The 21,447-nt window shown below is 38.3% G+C and overlaps 1 protein-coding gene across 1 annotated transcript in view; it reads right to left on the bottom strand.

The window, feature by feature from the left end:
- PIK3C2G (phosphatidylinositol-4-phosphate 3-kinase catalytic subunit type 2 gamma) overlaps positions 1–21,447 on the bottom strand; it is a gene marked incomplete at both ends in the record, with an annotated part of 285,908 nt that overhangs the window by 102,706 nt on the left and 161,755 nt on the right. The window contains 6 exons of the mRNA XM_080705040.1: positions 849–1,018; positions 3,526–3,662; positions 7,188–7,317; positions 9,923–10,015; positions 15,768–15,875; positions 18,567–18,747. Coding sequence (XP_080561166.1) covers positions 849–1,018; positions 3,526–3,662; positions 7,188–7,317; positions 9,923–10,015; positions 15,768–15,875; positions 18,567–18,747 — 819 coding nt within the window. The remainder of the gene's footprint in view (positions 1–848; positions 1,019–3,525; positions 3,663–7,187; positions 7,318–9,922; positions 10,016–15,767; positions 15,876–18,566; positions 18,748–21,447) is intronic.

Raw genomic sequence — 21,447 nt, 5'->3', positions numbered from 1 at the left:
CGTTCATGGCAGCTCCAGGGTGGATACAAGCATGGAGATGGATGCTCCAGGTTTCTGGAGAACTCAATTTAGATATACTGTTCTATTTGCCTCTCTCTCTCTCCATGGAATTACTTCTCTCATGAATAAAGCTCTGACTTTCCTCACAGAGGCCGCTTTAAAATACCACTCTGCCCCACTCACTTTTGACACTACTTCTCTGCTTTAGTATCCTAATAGAACTCCTGATTTTCTCATGTTATTTCTTTGCTTATTAAGTTTTTGAATGTCTGTTATCTCTACTGGAAAGAGATCAGGGTGTGTGTCTTCCTTATATACTGTTGTACCCTCAGTGCCTTGAATGGTACGTGCTCAATAAATATTTGTAGAATAATCCAAGGTCGACTCAGTGTGGGAAATGTAATATATAATATATAAAAATATTATATATAAATTCATATATAAAATATAAAAATATAATATATAAAAGTCAGTGCTTTTATAATGGTGGTGGTGATATGTCAGATGTACTGAGAATAGCAACTTATGCCTCAGTGATCATTCAAGGTTGATAAAAAGAAACAAAAATACTATATCAAGCAGCTCAGGCTAAAATAGGATTAGTATCCTATGGAGGAAGGCCAATTTAGTCCACTAACAATTTGAGGAAACCCAATTTGTTCCATTAACAATCGATTGGAAAAAAAATATTTTCCTTCAATCTTATTATTAGCTACATAATCACATTTGTTTTGCCTTGAGGGATTGGAGAAATGGGAAGCAAGCTGTCTGCTGGGCTTTTATGGCATTGAGTGTTACATGAGACTAGGACACGGCTTCCTTACTGTAACACACATTCGTGCACTCACCTTTTTATCCCTCCGAATGTTTGTGCATGACCTAAGAATTTTCCAAAGTCGATATGAAACATGTGTCCCGACTTGGTGAGCATGATGTTGTCATTGTGACGGTCACAGACTCCCAGGATGAACGTCACCACACACCAGCCAGCACAGGAGCAGAGAAAGTTCCTCAAGGCCTAGGCAATTGAGAACCACGGACAAAAACAAAAATTGCAAGAGTGAGAAAGTACATTTGCATCAGAGGCCGTGGTGGAAGGTGAATGAGAAAGACAAATTGCACAACCAAGAACAATTTCCACATCTCAGGAGAGAGACAGGTGTAGACAAGGACTCCTTCCTGATATGCTTTTGAAGAAGAACACGCATCAGTCTACTCTTTGGCATTCTTTTTCACCAAAATTAGGGAAAAGATCTCTTTCATTTAGATAGAATTAATTTTTCTGGTTTACTGAAGAAGATTCATAGCGTGATTTTTCAATGTCTCAAATATAAAAAAATTGAATTATTTTTTTTCAAAGTAAAAGAAGAAATTATGTGTGTGGTGGTGCATATCTATAATTCCAGGACTTGGTAGGCTCAGATAAAAGGGTCACATGTTTGAGGCCCACCTCATTAACTTAATGAGACCTTGTTTCAAAATAAGAAATGGTGGCACATGCTTGTAATCCCAGCTTTTGGGAGGCTGAGACAGGAGGATTGTGGTTTACGGACAACCTCAGGTACTAAGTGAGGCCTCGGTGAGATCCTGTTTCAAAATAAATAATAGAAAATAGGGCTGGAGCCAGGTGTGGTGGTGCATGCTTGTAATCCCCACGCTTTGGGAGGCTGAGACAGGAGAATCGCGCAGGTTCGAAGCCAGCCTCAGCTGGTTTAAGAGACCCTGTTTCCAAATAAAAAATATAAAATAGGTCTGGGAGTATAGCCCGGAGGTAGAAGTCCCTGGGTTCCATCCCCAGTACCACCAAAAAAAAAAAAAAAAAATAGGGCTGGGGGTATAACTCAAAGGTAGAATGCTCCTGCTTTCCACCCCAGTGCTGCGAAAGAGAGAGAGAGAGAGAGAGAGAGAGAGAGAGAGAGAGAGAGAGAGAGAGAGAGAAAGAGAAAGAAGGAAAATAAAAAAGCTAAGGGTGTAGCTCGGAGATAGAATGTCCCTGGGTTCAATCCCTAGACAGACACACACACACACACACACACAGATGTGCATTCACACTAAAAAAAGAAAAACACAATATGACCCAACACTGTCTCTTCCCAGAGGCATAAAATATTGATTTTTTAATATTTGAATTTTTGGAACACAAAACTCTATCCCGAGGTTTGTGACATTTTGTGACTACACTTACAAACAGATTGTCAGTCTATATCTGAAAGTGTTTTGATCTAGCACATATGAGTGACTGCCCCATTGGGTTGAAGCAGATTCTCACTCAGTTAACTGTGGTTTATGTCTCCTTAATAATCAGACCTTCCTTTCCAAAAATACTGTTTCCCGAATGGTCTCCTGGGCATGCACCATTTTTATGAGCTTGCTGGTGTCACCAGGAGTGGTGGGTGGCTGTGGAGTGAAGGAGTGTAGGCAGGAAGGGAAGAGAGAAGGCTGTGTCCCTGGCTGCACACCGCGGTACGAAGTCTCTCAAGCATCTGAGCAAGTCACTTCTTCATGGATAAAGTGAAGACAATAAAATATGCCTTCCATAGGTACTTGTGAAGAACCATTGTGTGTGGACACACCTCAAAGATGTGACCAGAGATGGTCATGCAAAACCCAAGTCATATGTCTGGGCATAGCTAGAGAAGAGATTTCGCGAAGCTCTCCTGTGATGCTTTGCTTCTTGTCCTCTGAACACCTGTGCTTTGTGCCCACCCTCACTGTGGTAGGAGGCAAATGCCTACTGGGGTCTCTATCACGACCCCTGTTTCTCCAAAACAAGAAAAGTGCTCAGGGCATCAGTGACCCTATCTAATGGTGGCTAATCTCGAACTTTCTGTGAATTAGTGGTGTAGATAACCCAAGAGAACCAGTCCATGACTTGGCATGTAGAACAGGAACTGGGTCTAGTCACACACATCTTATCCAACGTCCCTCGGATAGGGTAGAGGCTGTGCACCTGCACAGTGCAGCCTGGATGCCAGAGTGAGATAAACTGGGAGAAAGCAGGTTTGCAGTATATTTTGTAAAGCATGAATGCATAGACACGTGTACACACACACACACACACACACACACACACACACACATACACATACACACACATACACTCATACATACTCATTCAATCTAAAAACCATTGAAAGAATGGTAAATGAAAAAGCAGAACCTGGTAGAAGAAATATTTAACAAAGGAAGGGGAGTTATTTATAGAAATCAAAATTATACACAGGCTGTTCCTTGCAGGAAGGAATCCCAAGAGGCATTGTCTCTGGGATGGGATTGCTATAAGAGGCTGCTGAACAGAGATGTTTTGTTGACAGGCAGGAATTCCACCCAGAAGGAAAACCAAGCACAAGAACATTGTGTCTAGTTACATGCCCTGTGAACAGGGTCGCTCTTCCTGGGGTGATGGCTGAGTGGAAGGGAAATCATGGAGTATTTCATTTGCTTTCCCATCAGTCAGAAATAGCTAAGGAACCAGAGCACATCTATGTAAGAACATTGCATAGAATTAGCGGCCGCAGGACTGACCTTGTCGTAATCCGCCTTGCAGGGGTTGTGCTGGCTGAACCACTTTCTGATTGTGTTTTCCTTCAGTGGTCCTATCAGCCCAGACTGGCGGTGGATCTTGGCCAGGGTTACAGCATCTGGCACCATCTGCACCAATCCTGGTTGATAAAGAAGAGATTATGGGGATGGTCCTGGATACTTAGAGAACAGCTCTTCATCCAAGGAACAGCAAAGACAGGCATCAGGAACATTTGGATTCTCCTTTTCCTTTATAACCCTTCCATTCTGCAGAAGGCTTGTCTAGATGGGCTCCTTTTAATGCTACCTAAGTCCTGAAGATGATGTGGCTGCTCTTTGGGTTCAGATCAGCTCAATCAGAAGCACCTTTATATATATTTTTCTAGCATCATGGTAGAGAAACACTCTGTGGTCCCACAGAGACTCTGCTGAGTCAGTAAGGAAGTGGGTTAATAGTCATATCTGTGGAACTCATTTACTAAGAGTGGATATTATTTGAGCTTACGTGACAAATGTATTTCTGCCGTAAGTCAACCAAAACAATCTCCATAAAAAAACATTTCAAATACATTATAAAAATCAGCGTGCCAGCTAGTAAAAGCTTTGTAGTTCAATGTTTTGTTTCTGAAAGCAAGCTGAACGCCATGCAGGAATCATGGAGGCAGCCACCTGTGCCTTCCCTCTCAGTCCACACGGAAGAGAAACTCTACGAATACATTTTAAAGGGAGTACATGTCGATTGAACACTAGACCATGCTTGCTCCAGTCACCAGGGATCTGTCCACCCTGGACAGATTTATTCCCACTGTGCTCATAAGGTCACTAGCTTGTGAATATTTTCAAGTCTCTGATTTTAGTGTATATGGAACAATTCAAATTCCATGCTTAAAATTCTCCTGAGCTGGATGTCCCCAAATGCCCCTTACTGTAGAGTTTTATAAAGAAAGCCACTGAAAGAATTAAAATCTAGAATTTCTGATGTCTACAATCTGTGTAAGTGTATAAGTTGCCAACTCAAATGTCCAGAAACCAGGGACAAGAATATAACCACATACATAGAGTGATGGTTGTGTTTTTAAAGTTGAATATTTTTTGAATGGTAGATATTCAATAAGACTTGGAACCTGACTAAAATGTGATCTGATCTTCTAAAAATGACATTTATTTTAATGTCTACTTTTCTTGCAGACGTGTTTTGTTACTATAATGCCCTATAAACAAGTCATTGAAAGTCGTTGGTAGGCAGGGGGAAATCTTTTCTCATATTTACTGTTGGGCAAAGGTATAGTCATTTTCACTCAATTCTTCTGTTAACATTAAAACTCATTTTTCCTGTTATATCCTTTGATTATAAACAGATATGAATAGATGGAATTGAGTAATTCCATTGGGATCAGTGATTTCTCCAATTTATGAAGAAACTGTGATCTATGAGACATCTAAAAACCTCAGCCAGGCTTATTTGGCTTCATTTTTTCTTTGTAAGCATGTTAAGATTTGAAAGAATTAGGTTACTTATGTGAGAAAAGGGGGTAAAACTCGAGGAATAACAATCTCGTGATACTAACAATGAATGAAAAAATTTTAAAATCTGGCTGAAAGAGTTCAGAATAGAGGAAGCATTTGGATTGGAAGCAGGAGCACTGTTACCAGAATTACAATAATTGGGTAGAGCCAGGTGTGCTGGGGCAGGCCACCCAGTACTTAAGAGGTGGAGATAAGCAGATTGCAGGTTCTCAGACAGCCTCAGAGATTTAGTGAAGACTTGAGCAACTTAGTGAGACACTGTTTCAAAAAAAATTAAGTAGAGCTGGGAGTGCAGCTCAGGGGCTGAGTGTCCCTGGATTCAATACCTAGTACCATGGAAAAAAAAATAATCGCCTAGAATGACTTATAGTTGAGCTATTCTGAGGTGTCAGATTGCAACTTAACATAGCTAGGAACTGCTTCCAGGCTTAGCATCCAAAATCTCAAGTCAGAGTTGGCTGCCCTGTGTTATAGATATAAAAAGTCCCCTAAAGAAATCATTTATTAATATTCAGGGTTGATATAGTTGTGTCATAAGGGTTGTAATCCCAGCAGTGAAAAATCCATTGCAATGGATTGATTTGAGTGTGGCTGGACAGGTGAGTCCCTGGGGGACTGGCCTTGGAGATTATATATGGTTTTCCTCCCCACACTCCCTCTCTCTTGATTGCAGTCTCCATTGTGTGCGGAGCACAGCCCATAAACTCTCCTTCTTTCCACCTCCTGCCACCATGGCCTGGAATCTGTGGTCCCCGGCCTCACATGGACTGATCCCCAAATGGTAAGAAAATAAATTTCTTTCCTCTAAGTTGTGTGGTCACTATTTTTTTTAAAATTATTATAGCTGCAGAACGCTGGCTGGAAAAGCTGGGTATTGACTGTGCCTGCTGGTTAGACCTCAGAAATAGAGGAACAAGGCAGAGACTATTCTTTTGGGACACTAGCATTAAATTGTAGTTATGCTTAAATTAAAAACAATAATTACATAGTGTAGGTTTTGTTTTCAGGTTTATGATCTCATTCATTTGTTTATACACAAATTTCTGCTATAATTCAAACTGACTAATTCAATGAAATTCTAAGTGTTACATAACGATCATATGTAAAAGAGATGATGATGTGTTGGGAACTATTGTTTCTTCAAGTTGACATGATTGTCATTAAGTATTACTTTTATCTCTGATGTTTTCATCATTATTTTCGCTGGAAGTGGGGATAAATGCATTTGTATATTTATATGCATCTATTTATAATGTGTATAAATGTTACATATTGATTTATGGGCTTTTAAAAGGGAAAAGAAATATTTAAGTATGTTCAAAATTTACATGTGGGACCATTTTTGAGTCTTGATGTACCTCGTCAAAAGTACTTTGGAAATTAAGTACAGGCTTGTCATGTGTTTGGAATTGAAATAAATTCTTTAAATATTTGAAAATCTATAAGCTTTTGTGTTAATAAGTGATAGTTATATTTATTTTGAAGTAATTGTACTTTCTATTATAGAGGGTCTCCAAATTACTATATTTTAACTTAAGTATTTAAACTTTCCAATGGTACAAAAGTTATATGCCTTTGGAGGAAAGCAATACTTCTAACTTTGAATTTTTATTTTTTTTCCCTGGGGTAGCATTATGTGGTATAATGTTCTCTTGTGATTCGGGGCAGGGGCAGTGAACTACAGCTCCTAGCTGATACGGTGTTGTCCACGGTACTGCTAAACTATGGTGTTTGTAGGTTAGATGTGTTAAATGCATTTTTGACATATTACATTTTGAGCTTATGATGATTTTGTCATGGTAGAACTCCACTGTAAGTCAAGGAGTGTCCATATCAGAAAATGAAAAAATAAAGCTAGTTACTTATTAATGTAACCAACTCTCAAGAACACATAAAAGAACATCACATTTAACATTTGTTTGGTAAAGACCCTTATTAATACCTAAAACTACAATGTACTTTATATCCATTACTTTGGGCTTATTTTTGAAAATACTTTTTTAGAAGAGATCTTAGAGTTCTTTGTATTTTTGAGATAGTGGTCTAAAAGGAAATCTTGTAGAAAATTTTGTGGCATATTGCCAGTGAAAATGTGCAATGAATAATATAAGTCAATTCACTTTCTAAGCTGTCCAGACCTTGGTTCTTTCCTGTGGATAAGCATCTGTAAATGACCATTTGCATATCCAGACCCTCTTGCAGCCAAATGTTGTCCATCACCTGGATAATCTGCAGAACAAGCATATCTTGACGAAGATCATCTCCAGCCTGTTAAAAACAAAACCATAGACTTCAGATTTCTCTTCGAATCCACTAAGACCATCTAAGTATGATACATGTCATTTTTTCCTGGATACATTTCCAGCCTGCCTTGGGTAATTTTGTTGTTTTATCTTGACTGAAAGTGCCTTACATTTCTGATAGAAGAACAAGAAAAACAAGAACTTCCCTCTAAATGATTGCAGAAGTTTCAGCCATTGGACTGGAAGCTTTGTTTGGGATGTTGATCCTGAGAAAAATCTTTCAATTTAATATCCATGTATTATATTCCATCTGAATTTCTCATATTCAAGGTTTAGTGTAGAAAGGCTGAACAAATGTTTATCCAAATTGCTAACATATATATCTACATATGATTAACATATTCATTATATATACATATATATATGTTAATCATATGTAGATATATGTTAGCAATTTGGATAAACATTTGTATATTATAATGAATATTATAATGAATATTATATTATATATATAATTATATATATGCAAAACTATGCTGAGATTTTTCTCTCACTCCAATTAGAATGACAACCATCAAGAATACAAATAACAGCTGGGTGTGGTGGTGCACGCTTGTAATCTCAGCATTTGGGAGGCTGAGACAGTTGGATCATGGTTTGCAGACAGCCTCAGCTATTTAGTGAGGCCCTTTGCAACTCAATGAGACCCAGATTCAAGATAAGAATAAAAAATAGGGTTGCGGGTGTAGCTCAGAGGTAGAATGCCCCTGGGTTCTATCCCCAGTACCAAAAAAAACCAAAAAACAAAAAAAAACCCCAAAAACCAAAACCAAAACAAAACAAACCAATAAATGTTGGTGAGGATATGGGAAGATGAAATACTGTACCCTGGTGGTAGGATTGTAAATTAGTTCAACCACCATGGAGACTCCCATAGAGTTGTAAATTAATTTAACCAATATTCTATCCTCAATAGGAATAGAACCACCCTATAACTCCATTATGGCACTCCTTTCCTTTGTATCTTTCCAAAAGAATTAAACTCAGCATGCTGTGGCAATACACACATGCCCATGTTCATGGCAGTGTAATTCACAATTGCCAAATTAAGGAACCAACCGAGGTGTCCACCAGCAGATGAATGGATAAAGAAGATGTAGGATAGACAAACAACAGAGGTTTATTTCAGCCATAATGAACAGAAAAATTATGTCATTTGCAGGAAAATGGGTGGAAATGGAAAATATTATGTTAAGTGTAAAAAAAACCAGAGTCAAAATCAAGGGCTCTATGTCTTCTCTTTTATGTGAAAGCTAGCAAGAGAAAAGGAGGGAAAGGGGAAATCACAAGAAAATAAAAGAGACCAATGGAGTACGTGAAATGGTGATGGGGAGGCTCGAGAAGAGGAAGGGATAGAGAAGGTGCCGGGAATTAAACTGAACAAATTATGTAAAGGCAGGTACAAATATATAACTGCAAATTCTGCTAGGGTGTATAATCCTGATTAAAAACAACAACGATCTCTTCCTAAGTGACGATCTGGTATGTCGCAGACTTAAGCACTGAGATGCAGTTAGAATAGCCAAGCTTCTTGACTAGAAGCATAAATAGCACACATATGATTCAGCAGTCTGTCGATCCAGGGTTTCTCTTATTATGAAGGCAGTTAACTTACAGAGAAAATTGTCTTTGGGAAAAATAGGAAATGATGAAAGAGTGATTTTTTTTTTTAAGCAGAGGTGAGAGAAAATGCACTATGTCCAAAGAGAAGGACTGGTTTAAGCTCCGAGCCAAACACACAGTTCAATTCTGAAAATGCTTTCTAAATTATCCATGGAACGCTTTGCCAAGATGAGAGTTCATTATTTTATTATTCACGAAAAATACAGTGTCATGAGCAGTGCTTGAGGTTGCACAGGTCAGAACAAACGTGTGATCATGCTAATCCCTGTCCTTAAAAAGAGACAGTCAGAATCCACCAAAGACTCACTCTGAGACCTTGCTGAATAACTGACCAAATTAACTGGATGATTGGCAAAGTCTTCTTCTTATTTATGGCTCCCTCATTAGCCTTTTCCTACCGGTCTATAACTCCATTACTATATATATTTTTCTCTTCCCCCCATAGGATTCATCCTGAAGACTGAAATACTCCCTATTTACTTTTTGTTTACAAAAACAGAAGAGAAAAATGATCCAACTTACTGATATAAGCACATACTTGCAAATAAAAAGTATGTTAAATTATCTATGTTATTTAAGTTTCAGCTAATTTTTATCATAATTTTGCATTTAGGCCAGAAGAAAATTCTACTCCTAAGAGCTATGACACATACAACTTTTTGTGCCACTAAAAAGTGATCACACACTTCCATTTACTGAAGCATATTCTCTTAAGTTTTGCACTAAGGATCCCTGGCCTTGAGCCAGTAATATTTGGTTTACTTCCAATCATAGTTTGGCATGTATTATAATTTTATAAAAGGACAGAATCTAAAATAATTGTAAAACCTTGGTTTTTTTTTTTTTTTGCCAGAGGAAAATAGCTGCGATCATTTCTTTTTTTGTGAGTAATAAATCAATAGTTCTGCTTCTGGAATCAATTTGATGTTTTAGAATGGCTACGGTACCTTAAAAATAATGCTGATGTTTGTGCCCATCGGGTTAGCATTGATGAAAGTAATCTTCAGTGGCAAAGCATTAGATGTGAAGTAGGAACATGCCTATAGAAAGAGAAAAAGAGAAAAACAGGAGTGAGAAAAACGTTTCTGATACCGTCACTGCCGACAGAATTGGCTCTGAGGACACATGTAACACATCAATAATTTTTATACCTTAGAACAAAGAAGTACATTGAAAAGAAACAAAAGTGATATATTTTCTGGGCGTGGTGGTGCCCACTTGTAATCCCAGCATTTGGGAGGCCGAGACAGGAGGATTTCAGTTGAGGACAGCCTCAGATACTTAGTGAGGCCCTTTGGAACTCAGTGAGACCCCATTTCCAAATAAAGAATAAAAAATAGGGCTGGGGGGTGTAGCTCAAAAGTAGAATGCCCCTGGATTCCAACCCCAGGATCCTCCCACCAAAAAATACATCTTATTACATCAATCAAAGCAGTTACAGCTGTCTACTGCTTCCTAAGGTTTGGCTTTCTATAGTGTTAGTTACCTGTGCTTGACTGTGTCCTGAAAATCTCAAAAGGAAAATTCCAGAAAGAAATAATTCATAAGTGTGAAACTGCACAACACTCAGAGTAGTATGATGGATGAAATGTTACATCATCCTACGCCATCTCGCCTGGGATGTGAATCCTGCTTGCTCCGTTCTGCTCGGTACTTGAATTGTCTCTGTGCAGTGTATCCACGTGGTATATGCTATCCACCTGTCAGTTACTCAGTACTCAGCGTGGTTATTACATAAACTGCTGCAATATGGCAGTGCCTGTGTCCAAGTAACTCTTCTTTTACTTAGTAAGGACCCCGATATACAGTAGTGATACTGGGCACTTTATTACAATATGTTGATATTATTGTTTTATTTTATTATTAGTTCTTGCCATTCATTTCTCAATGCACCTAGTTTATAAATGTATACATATATGTATAGGAAAAATGTAGGATATTCAGGCCTGTGAGTTCAGGCATTCAGTGGGATCCTGGAATGTATCCCTTGCAGATAAGGGGCAATATTATTCTTAAAGAAACAAGCTTTTTGGCAGAGGATAAATCTTTATCATTTTTTTTCTCACTAAGCAGTAGTAATATGTTATAGGTCTAAACTAAGAAGTATGTAGATATGGTTTATGCTAGTTGGTAAATAGGAAAAAGTTAAAATTTCTATTATTTAAATTTTTTTTTCTCACCAAGCTGCAGCGATATGTTCCAGGTCTAAACCAAGAAGTATGTAGATACAGTGCTTATGCTAGTTGGTAAATAGGTAAAAGTTAAAATTTCTACTTTAAAATTTTGTTTCCTTTCAGTTATTTCTGCTCTGCAGCACACTTTAAGGAGACATGGACGTAGAGTTAAGAAACACCTGAACTGCACTGCTTTCAACCGCATTTGCATTTTCTGCTTTGTGATGCTGGCTCTTCTTCGTTTTACTTTCCTTATTTTCCTGCTGGTTCCTTAGAACTGTTCGAGTGCCCAAAGGTTGTTTGCATTTGGGCTACAAGGAAGTTCATGTTGAAAGTGAAGAGTTCAGTCGATACTAAAGAAAGGAGAGGGATTTAATACTTTCAACTTGCCAACTTGGTAAAGTATGACATCAATACAGGCTGAAGGACCAGTTTGAATGCCATTATCTCTGAGACATCTGAAATCCATGTAAACTGAGAAGAAAGGATCTCTTCTTAACTTGCTTGTCATAGTAAATCCAACCTAATCCCTAACCAAACACAACCCCTTGCTTACTGAATCTACTGGAGTTTTATAGTTTCATGGGTGAGGCTGCTTGTTAAGCATGAATTTCTGCTACAAAAACCAATTAATTTGGAATCATGTGATCTTGTCACAGTGGGGAATTTGGAAATTCTGTATAATAAAGAAACGAGTCTCAATTAGTTGTCTGTAAGCCCTGCGTCTCCAATCTGTGGGGATCTCTTTGGAGTATCTCAAATCCAAAGCCGACCTCAGGGCCTAGCCCTCCTTCTTGACTATCACCTGGGGCTATTCTGTTCTCATTGTTGCATTTCTTGGTTTTCACATGCAGTACATTTTTTGAGACTCATGACAAAATATTATCTATTGATTAACCCATAAGCACAAATCATTACCTATATGCTAATAGAAAGAACAGGCAGACAGAAATTAGTAGGAAAGTGTAAACATGTGTACTGAGTTAAAAAATATTCACAGGGAGATTTATCACAGTTGAATGAAGAAACACTTAAAGATGAAAGCCCTTGAGGTAAAACCAACTTTAACCACTACAAAGGACATAGCCTGTTAGCCGATAGGCAGCAGAAAGGGTTTTCTAAGTCCGCCAAGGCAAAGGAGAGACCAGAGAAGTTAAAAATTAGATCCACTGTAAAGATGGACAAAATGATCTCTTTTGCATCCAAGTGAATGGAGAGAGGGAGTACTATGTGGAGTGAAATCAGCCAGTGTCAGAAGATGAAGAGTCATCGGTCTTCTTGAATGTAAAAGCTAGGGACGAATTGGGAGACAAGGGAAACTTCAGCGAAATGAGGACAGGGACCAGAGTATTGGAAAGGGATTGGACCCTTTCCCACTCAGTGAAAACTCACACCTCCTTGTACATCGGAGAACTCACACTGGTGAGGAGCCCCATGAGTGGGGTAAAGCGTGAAGCTCTGCTACGGTGCCAGCCTTGAGGCGCATCCCGCATCAGGGAACCCATTCTGCGGAGGATCCTCACGTGTGCAGCGATGGAGAGAGCCCACAGGCGCGTGTGAACCACAACAGCCCACTGCCGACGGTGCCCCAGAGTGCACCGAGTCTGTAGTGGACGTTCTTTTTCTAGCAGTTAACTACATCATGGGAGATTTAATGAGAGAAACTGTTCAAAAAGTGTGATCTACTGATATGATGTTATCAGCACCAATCTCAACACTGTACACAGGCAGAGGCAGAGGGGGGTGGGGTCCAGAGGAAACACACCAACGCTGTGTGCTGCGTATGTTTCTATCCCTCTAAGCCTCATTCATATGCATAATTAAAATGCTCCAGGACAACTATATTAAAATTATGTTGGGATAGCCACAGCCAAGAGACAGAGTGAGTCAGGGACTTGCTGAACGACTTACAGAAATGCCAAGGCAGAAGAGCTGGAACAGAGAAAAGAAGCTATGGCCTCTGTCTTTGAGAAACACAGATAATTGACATGCATCTAAAAATAGTTGTAAAACGAGAAGAATGTATGTAAGTAAGTAAATCACCTGATCCTTGTTTTTCCAAAAGTAGAGAAAGGCTGTATTAATTTACATACAGGGAGGCAGGGAAATGTCCTTTGTGGTTCCCAAGCGGGATGGGAAAATTCTCCTTATAAAATTCTCAAACCTATCACCCTTCCCCTCTACCTTTTGAAAGCATGGTTTAAGAAATGGATTGAAGCCGGGCATGTTTGTGCACGCTTGTAATCCCAGCAATTGGGAGGCTGAGACAGGAGGATTGAGGTTCACAGACAGCCTCAATTACTTAGTGAGGCCCTTTGCAACTCAGGAATGCCCCTGGGTTCCATCCCTAGTACCACTAAATAAATAAATAAATAAATAAATAAATAAATAAATAAATACGTGAATAAATGAAAAAGTTAATAAACGAATGAATGAATAAATAAATAAATAAATAAATAAATAAATATGGCTGAAGCCAGGCCTGAGTGGTTCTTGGTGTAGTTAACTGATGTGTGTGCCACCATTCCTGGCTCCCATCTATTTCTTGAGAAGAGCTGGAGGTCAGTTTAAAAGGAGCCATAGGACAGTGTTATCCGGCCAGGTCTGTCCTATTCCGTGATTTTACCCACAGAAGCCCAGGTCTGCACACAATGGGTCAGAGCAAGTAGGGCAGGGGTCAGTGTTCTGGGGCCAGCTTCTGAACCCCAGGGAAGCGCTTCCAGCTTCCTGACACTGAGGGATAGTGTGGTCCCAACAGCTGGGTGGGGACAGCGATCTCAGGCTGGTGACCCCCTGGGCCACACGGCTCACCGTGGGTCCACCAGGAGCAATCCGGTAGCACCAACACCCTGCATTACCAAGGCCCGAACAAAGCAAGGTGCACATGCTATTCAAATTCAAAACATCACTCTCTAGTCCTTAAGAAAAAAAAATATGGACGCAAGAAGCTAAGAAAGAAAAATAAAAAACCAACACTCAGAGATCTCTAGCATTCTTTCCTCCTGAAGACATTCTTTCTTCCTGGAAATACCATTCTTTCTTGAAATATTCTTTTTTCCTTGAAATGCTGAGTTTCACCGGGCGTGGGGGTGCGCACTTGTCATCCCAGCATTTGGGAGGCTGAGACGGGGGGCTTGGACTTCACTGACAGCCTCGGCTACTAGTGAGTAGCTGAGTAGCAACTCACTGAGACCTTGTTTGAAAATAAGGAATAAAACAATAGGGCTGGGAGTGTCACTGGGAGGAAGAATGCCGCCGGGTCCTATCCCCAGTACTGAAAAAAAAAAAAAAAAAAGCTGAGTTCTGTCCATCTTTGACATTAGTCAGTAAATACTGCTAACATCACGTAATTTTTAAAGAATTAGTGACGATTTGACTTTTTAGCCTAGATATATGCCCCAGCTTATGGAATTAATGCCTTATTTTGTTGTTTTATGAATTATGTTTTTGCGGCATACCAGGGAAGTTTGTAGGGTGTCTTGGTAGTGACAAAGGTATAAAGATGTTGGTATCAAGATTTCTGCAAAATTTTACATTTATGTTAATAATATTTTATGGTTTTTTTTTCTCCCAATCTTTTGGTTTGTTTTCTTGTCTATCTTACTATAACGTCACATAAGTATCATTTACTGTGTATGCATGATAGCTAAGCTAAGCCTCTTTACTTTTTTTTTTTTTTTTTTTTTTGTGGGTCTGGGATGGAACCCAGGGACATTTGACCTCTGAGCCACACCCCCTGCCCTATTTTTTATTCTTTATTTTGAAACTGGGTCTCACTGAGTTGCAGAGGGCCTCACTAAGTAGCTGAGGCTGTCCACGAACCGCGATCCTCCTGTCTCAGCCTCCCGAATGCTGGGATTATAAGTGTGCGCTACCATGCCTGGCTCCTCTTCACTTTTAAATCTACTCAGCAATTATTTTCCATATTCCTATTTTTCTACTCTCTAGTCTTTGAGAAGGAGGATTATAAAGCTTAACAGGAAGAAAGAAGAAAGAACATTTCTAAGTCAGTCAGAAAAGGGGCGACCAGGGAGGTTCTGTAGGACAGAGGATGAGCTATGAGTCTGACAATACAGCAAAGGCTTTCAGGCATAAGGAAAATCACAAAATATATGACATGACATACTCCCCTGTGGCCGCAAATTAATTTTAAGTGGAATAAAAACGAAGATGCTGTAGCTGATTATTAGTATTAGTGTACTAGACATGGTTATATATGTAGTCTAAATAAACCATGAAATTAGAGCGAGCTCTTCCACCTGGTCCAACCCTTAGCAACCCAAAGGGAAATAAATGATTTGTACATGTGGTCACCACATCAACCACTTTGAATAAGTCAAAATCAATTCATTGAGAGAAGTACTCTTTTTTTTTTTTTCTCAAATGAACTGATGAGTAGTTTGTTTCTGAGCCAACAAAATTTTTTCTGAGCAAACAATAAAACCATTAGAATCCCAATTGTTCAGTTTATCAAACAGAGCACACCAGGTGGATGGGATTCAGTTACTTTTTCCTTAAAATAATTGCAACATCAATTATGGATTTTTATGCCATTTCAAAAATACACAGTAAACTACACACTGCAAAAGAGAAATTCTCAATTTATCTGCTGACTTACATCATGATCCACTCCTTTTACACACAGGGCAGGGTTCAGAGGAAGATGACAACTCTTTATATCTTGAAAGAATTCATCTAGTCTGCCAATTTCTTTCTTTAGTACTTCCTGTGGGGGGAAATATTTGAAAAATATTTGAGAAACTGCAAAACTTTGACTTTTTCAAGTTATAATTTTCTTCTATTGATTAAATAAACTCTTGAATTCTGGGCTCATATACTTGGATGACTTGTGGGTCAGGCAGATAGATGATGTAGAAACTTATGAGGAAACACAGACTGTAGGAAGTATTGGGGACAAAGAGACCCAAAGGTGCTATTTCCCAATGACCTCAAATTCAATCAAAAGCAAATATTAACCAAGCACTGTGCTATTCAAACAAACCACAACACGTTAGGCTTGACCGGTGGTTCACCGATTGGCAAGCCTTGCTTTAAGTAATTATTAACCTGATCATTTTCTGATAATTTCTTGAAATTCTAGTTTACAACTCTCAAGACTTAGAGCAATAGTGCATTTTGTAAAACGATTCATATACATTAGTAACAATAATGATAAAATGACAATTGTTTAATGCCAATGAGAAACAAGAATCTATATGAAATTTAACATATATAAATAGCTCGCTGGATGCCGATGGGTGTATTTCTAATATTTTCTTCCATATCCCACAGAACCTGTGGGAGATCAGAGATGACAAGGAGCACCTAAGACTCGTGCTTCCTCTGACAAGAAGAGATAGAAAACAACCATGACTCATCACAGAACAACCCAAAAGCGCCTAGCAGCCTAATTTTGAGCCCTCTTTCAGCCCAATGCTGAAGATGAGGACGTCAGATTAATAATACTTAATGGACTCTCAATGTTTCTTAGCTCTCCTTCTTGGCTTACTGGCAAATAATAGAATCTGTTGTGCCCAGAATCTATAAGTACAAGAGAGAGAAGGAAGTGTAATTCCACCATGGAATATTTTCATCATCTCTCCTTGGGCTTGTCTGCTGACTATCGTGGAGACAAACCTCTGCTCTCTTTGTGGAAGTAAAACCTCTTCTGCGTTTAAATGACAGGTTTGATTTCGTGCTTTGTTTCTCCCGTAGAAAAATAGTTATCAGTGACCTAAATGGAGAGGCGTTATATAAATGCCCCTCACCTCTTGCTTTTTCTCTTTCTATTTTCATGTGGAAAGGTGATTTTACAAAAGCAGGCAGATTAGCCAAGAGAAATGTGTTTATTTTAGTGAATACTGTCAGTATCACTCTGTGATTTGATGCAAATTATTAAGAAAAAAAACAGGATTGCTTAGATATTCATGAGGGGTGTTAAAACGTAAGAGATAGTTCACCAAGTGCTGTGTGCATGTATCTTAATATTCTGATCCTCCTTCTGATGCATGGTTACAAAGCCCCAATAAAAGTATATTAAAAGTAAGAGATAAAGACCAAACCTATATACAAAATTCTGTGAATTTTAAATCAAAGTATTTAACTTGCCATCAACCTTTTGTCTATCAAAGAAAATAATTAAAAAGCTTTGGAGTAAGCAGATGTCAAAGAATTTTTAAAAATTTGCATTTCCCTTCAGATTATATACCTTAAAGCTCCTGCAGAGAGCCAAAACTTATACATATCCAATTTAAAAATAAATTTAATACTTAGGATTTTTAAAATAAAATTCACATATAGATTAAATAACTACTTGCATTTCTATTAAATGTTTTCCAGTAAGAAAAATCCTAGAGTGAAAAAGAATCCACAGAAAGTCTGTATATTACTCTTCTTGTATCATTTTGTTGAACATCTTGTTGATTTTAGACAATTCGTAGAAAGAAACTTTGAGTTCCCTGGAGAAAAAAACTCATGTTTTAGTCATTTTTCTATGCCCAAATTATAGTCTGTAGACAGTATTAATTGTAATTGGATAATATTCTCAATATGATGGATATATATTCTTATATCTGTGGATGTAAAATATTTAATTAAAAAGAACCTATTTAGCCAGGCATGGTGGCGCACACTTGTAATCCCCGCGCTTGGGAGGCAGAGACAGGAGGATCACGCAGGTTCAAAGCCAGCCACACGTGCTGGCTTAAGAGACCCTGTTTCCAAAAATAAAATAGGTCTGGGAGTGTAGCCCGGAGGTAGAAGGGCTTCCAGGAACCCCAGTACCACCAATAAATAAATAAATAAATAAATAAATAAATAAATAAATACAAACAAACAAAAAGAACCTACTTAATGGTCTATATCAGTGAAGGGATCTATTAATGGAGATAATTTAAAAAGAGCAAAAGTTCTTCTGTTAGATAAAGAAAAAGAATGGCCAGGTCCACTATTATAAGCAGTGAGAAAGAGGCATAATATTTTGACTATCATCTTAGTATAAATCTTAGTATAAAAATATTACTGTCTATGCCACTATTGATTTGTTTCATTTAATTCATATTATTTATTGGGGGTAATAAAAATCTTTGAAAATGTGCTTTGGTTAGAGTCTGTACCGTCTCCCATGAGTTTGTGGTACTGCCCCTTTACCATTACATCTCCAGACCTCTTTTGGGCAAACTGCCTTTACCTGATCTCTTACCAACACATCTGTGCTACATCCTAGGGACAGACATTATCATTAACTTTAGGAAAACAAGTGGGAAAAGATTCTGATTCAAGCAATTGATTGAAGTGTCTTATAATTAAGCCCAGTCCAGGAATTTGCTTCCTAAGACATGACATTAAAATGTAATTGAATCAAACTTAAAAAATAATAATTTGCACTATGTCAAGAAAGATTGATTTCTTAACAAACCTTTCTGTGCGGGTCACTGGTGGCCTTGACTTTTTCCCCAATAGCTCCCAGAAGTTTGATGAGTGTCTTCTCCTTGTAGAACTCATCATTCAAGGCTCTTCCTAAACAGCTTTGGAGAGCAGCCAGCAGCTGCTGGTACCAGCTTTTAAAATAAGCTTCATTCTGTGCATCTTTTAGCAGCCTAAAGGGGAGAGAAACAGAAGACTTGTCTCTAAAGCTGATTTCCCAAGCAACCACCTCCAGCAGAAGCAATAAGTGCATTTCAGACTAATCTGTATTTGGTGGCTGGAGGCAGTTTAACAGCTAAGAATGGGGGAAAACATTGTTTATTCGTTGGTAGTCATCAAATTCCGTCTGATAGCTAATGAGATTCCAAGAGTGAAGAATCAATAAGAAACCTGGCCTTTTCTCATTTCGATTCACAATGTACTTTCTCTTCTTTCAGTCTTCTTAATTCTGTAAAAAACTCTTATCTGAGGATGCATTTGTCTTATTAAAATATGGGCAAGAACTTCAGGAATAGTTTTCCTAAGTGACTGCACCAGAGTGTGACCTTGTCATCTAGCCCAGTTTTTCCTTCTTTTCTTCACGTTATAATATTTTCGCACAGACACACACCTAGTATCTTTGCCCCAGCACTTTTTCTTGCTAACCTGGAAAAGGCAAGAATAAGCTTTTATGTTGTTTTCAGATACATACTTCTGGACTCGATTCCCAGTTCTACGATTTACAGGTTTCTTAACCAGGCTGAGATATCAATTTTTACCTGTAAAGTCAGATAATAACCAATGATATAGAGGTGCAGCAAACACAGAGTGCCGAGCATATTTGAAATTTTTGAGCACCATAGACATACTAGGTCATCAAAAAGTTGTCCATTTGTATCTTGTAGCCGCCCCAAGTCAGTCAGCCTGGAGGTCTGCTCATACCAAGTACGTTAGTCATACAGCACGAGGAAGTCAGACGCCTTTGCAAGGTAATGGGACCCTGTCGAGTGTTTGATTATTCTGTGCACCACCTGAAAATTTCTATTGCAATATGTTAACACCTCACTTTCTATTCTGCCCCCAAAATACTGAAACAAAATAAAAAAGACTAATTGCCTTGAATCTTAATCATAGATTGATTCTTTTGATCTTAACTGGTTTTGAGTTTTTCCCTCCCTCTGAAAAGTGATTAGCATTTCAGGAACCAGAGGAAACTTATGAGAATGGGATCCTCAAGAAATAGAATTTTGACATAACAGGTTGGTATCCATATAATGAAACACACACAAATATATATATATATATATATATATATATATATATATATATATACGTTTCACTCTGAATTCCTAATTTTACTTCTCTGCATCAATGTGTTATGTGACGGAGATTCTATCAAATATATTATTTTTATTTGTTTATGTTCCTAAGCATTTACCTTTATAAATTAGTTGAGAAAGTCTGTATTTTTAAGAAAGCAAGTGCCTGTTGTTTTGTCTCCCTTGTGGAGCTCACTCATTTTCAAACACCTCTTTTACTTTCCCAAAGGAAATGTAAACTCTGTGCTTCATAAAAATACCCGTTTTTATTTACTTCTAGAAGGCAGTAAAAACACACATACATAAAGAACCCTTACAGATCTAATGAGGTATCATAGGAAAAATATGCCCTATTGATACTGGTTTATTTTTAGTGGGAGAAGGAAAGTAAGCCACGAACAGTTTTCCTACTCACTCCATGATGAGATTTTCTGAAATGTCAGACATGCACATCACATATGAGTCACATTGTTATTTAGAGACCGTTAAGAAAATATATATCAATGCACGTGAATGCAAGGTTGTAATATGAGCGTGCACACGTTCAACTTCAAGGTATTTTAGGTAGAATCCTATGCCTCTCAGCTCTCACAGTCCTTTGAGGGCTGTGCTAATGCACCATCGTATGGTCTAACAAATACAGAGTTGGTAAGTAGAGTATTTCTATTTCCCATATCAAAGTTTGCCTACATCTTCATGCTTTCAATATTGAGTTACATCCTTATTTACTTTTTGATACTGAGAATTGAACCCAAGGGCATTCTAACTCTCAGCTCTACCCCCAGCCCTTTTATTTTTTTTTAATTTGAAACAGGGTCTTATTAAATTGCCGAGGGTCTCCCCAGGCTGTGGAGGACGGCCTCAGACCTGAGACTCTCTTGTATCTGCCTCCCAAGTACTGGGATTTCAGGTGTGCACCACAATGCCTGGCTTCTTTTTAAAATTTTTTTCTTACTGGTGTACTGTAGATATTCTTTTAAATATTTTTAACCTTTTCTGATATGCAAACATAACTCTATAACCTCTTAACTTCTATCTATGCAATAATAAAAAGAAGTAATTTTGTACAGGTGCAATCCACAACTTTCTACTAGTAAAAGATACATTTTAGGGTAGATGTCATGGACTGCCAGAAATGTATAATTAACACATATTTATAATACTCTTCTCTCTTATTTTATTAGAGATTAATTGTGTGCCATGTTATCTGTTTTTTTTTTTTTTCTGGATGAAGAAGGAAAAAAAAAAACAACTAAGCTTGATTTCTTGTTTGAAATACAACAGAGCAGGAGATATTTGCAGAGAGACAACAGGACCATGTTCTAAAAACTATAAAAACTAAGACAATGCAGTATATTCTGTGGCGGCTGTGTTCCTTGGAGATGTACCTCCTTCACACCGTGCGCCCCGCCGGGATCATGGGTTCTCCTGGAGAGCTCTGCTTCGAGCTCTGTGGCCTCTTGTTCAAGGTGACAAGAGTTGGTTTTTACACGCTGAGGAACTGAAATCAGACAGTGTAGGTGATGAGCACAAGGGGTTCCCGATTCTGTTCTCATGCCCTTAGGCACAGGCACC

This window comes from Muscardinus avellanarius, assembly GCF_963383645.1.
Source record: "Muscardinus avellanarius genome assembly, chromosome: 11".
Classification (NCBI taxonomy): domain Eukaryota; kingdom Metazoa; phylum Chordata; class Mammalia; order Rodentia; family Gliridae; genus Muscardinus; species Muscardinus avellanarius.
The sequence above is the reverse complement of the archived record's forward strand: the minus strand, read 5'-3'. Positions and strand labels throughout refer to the sequence as shown.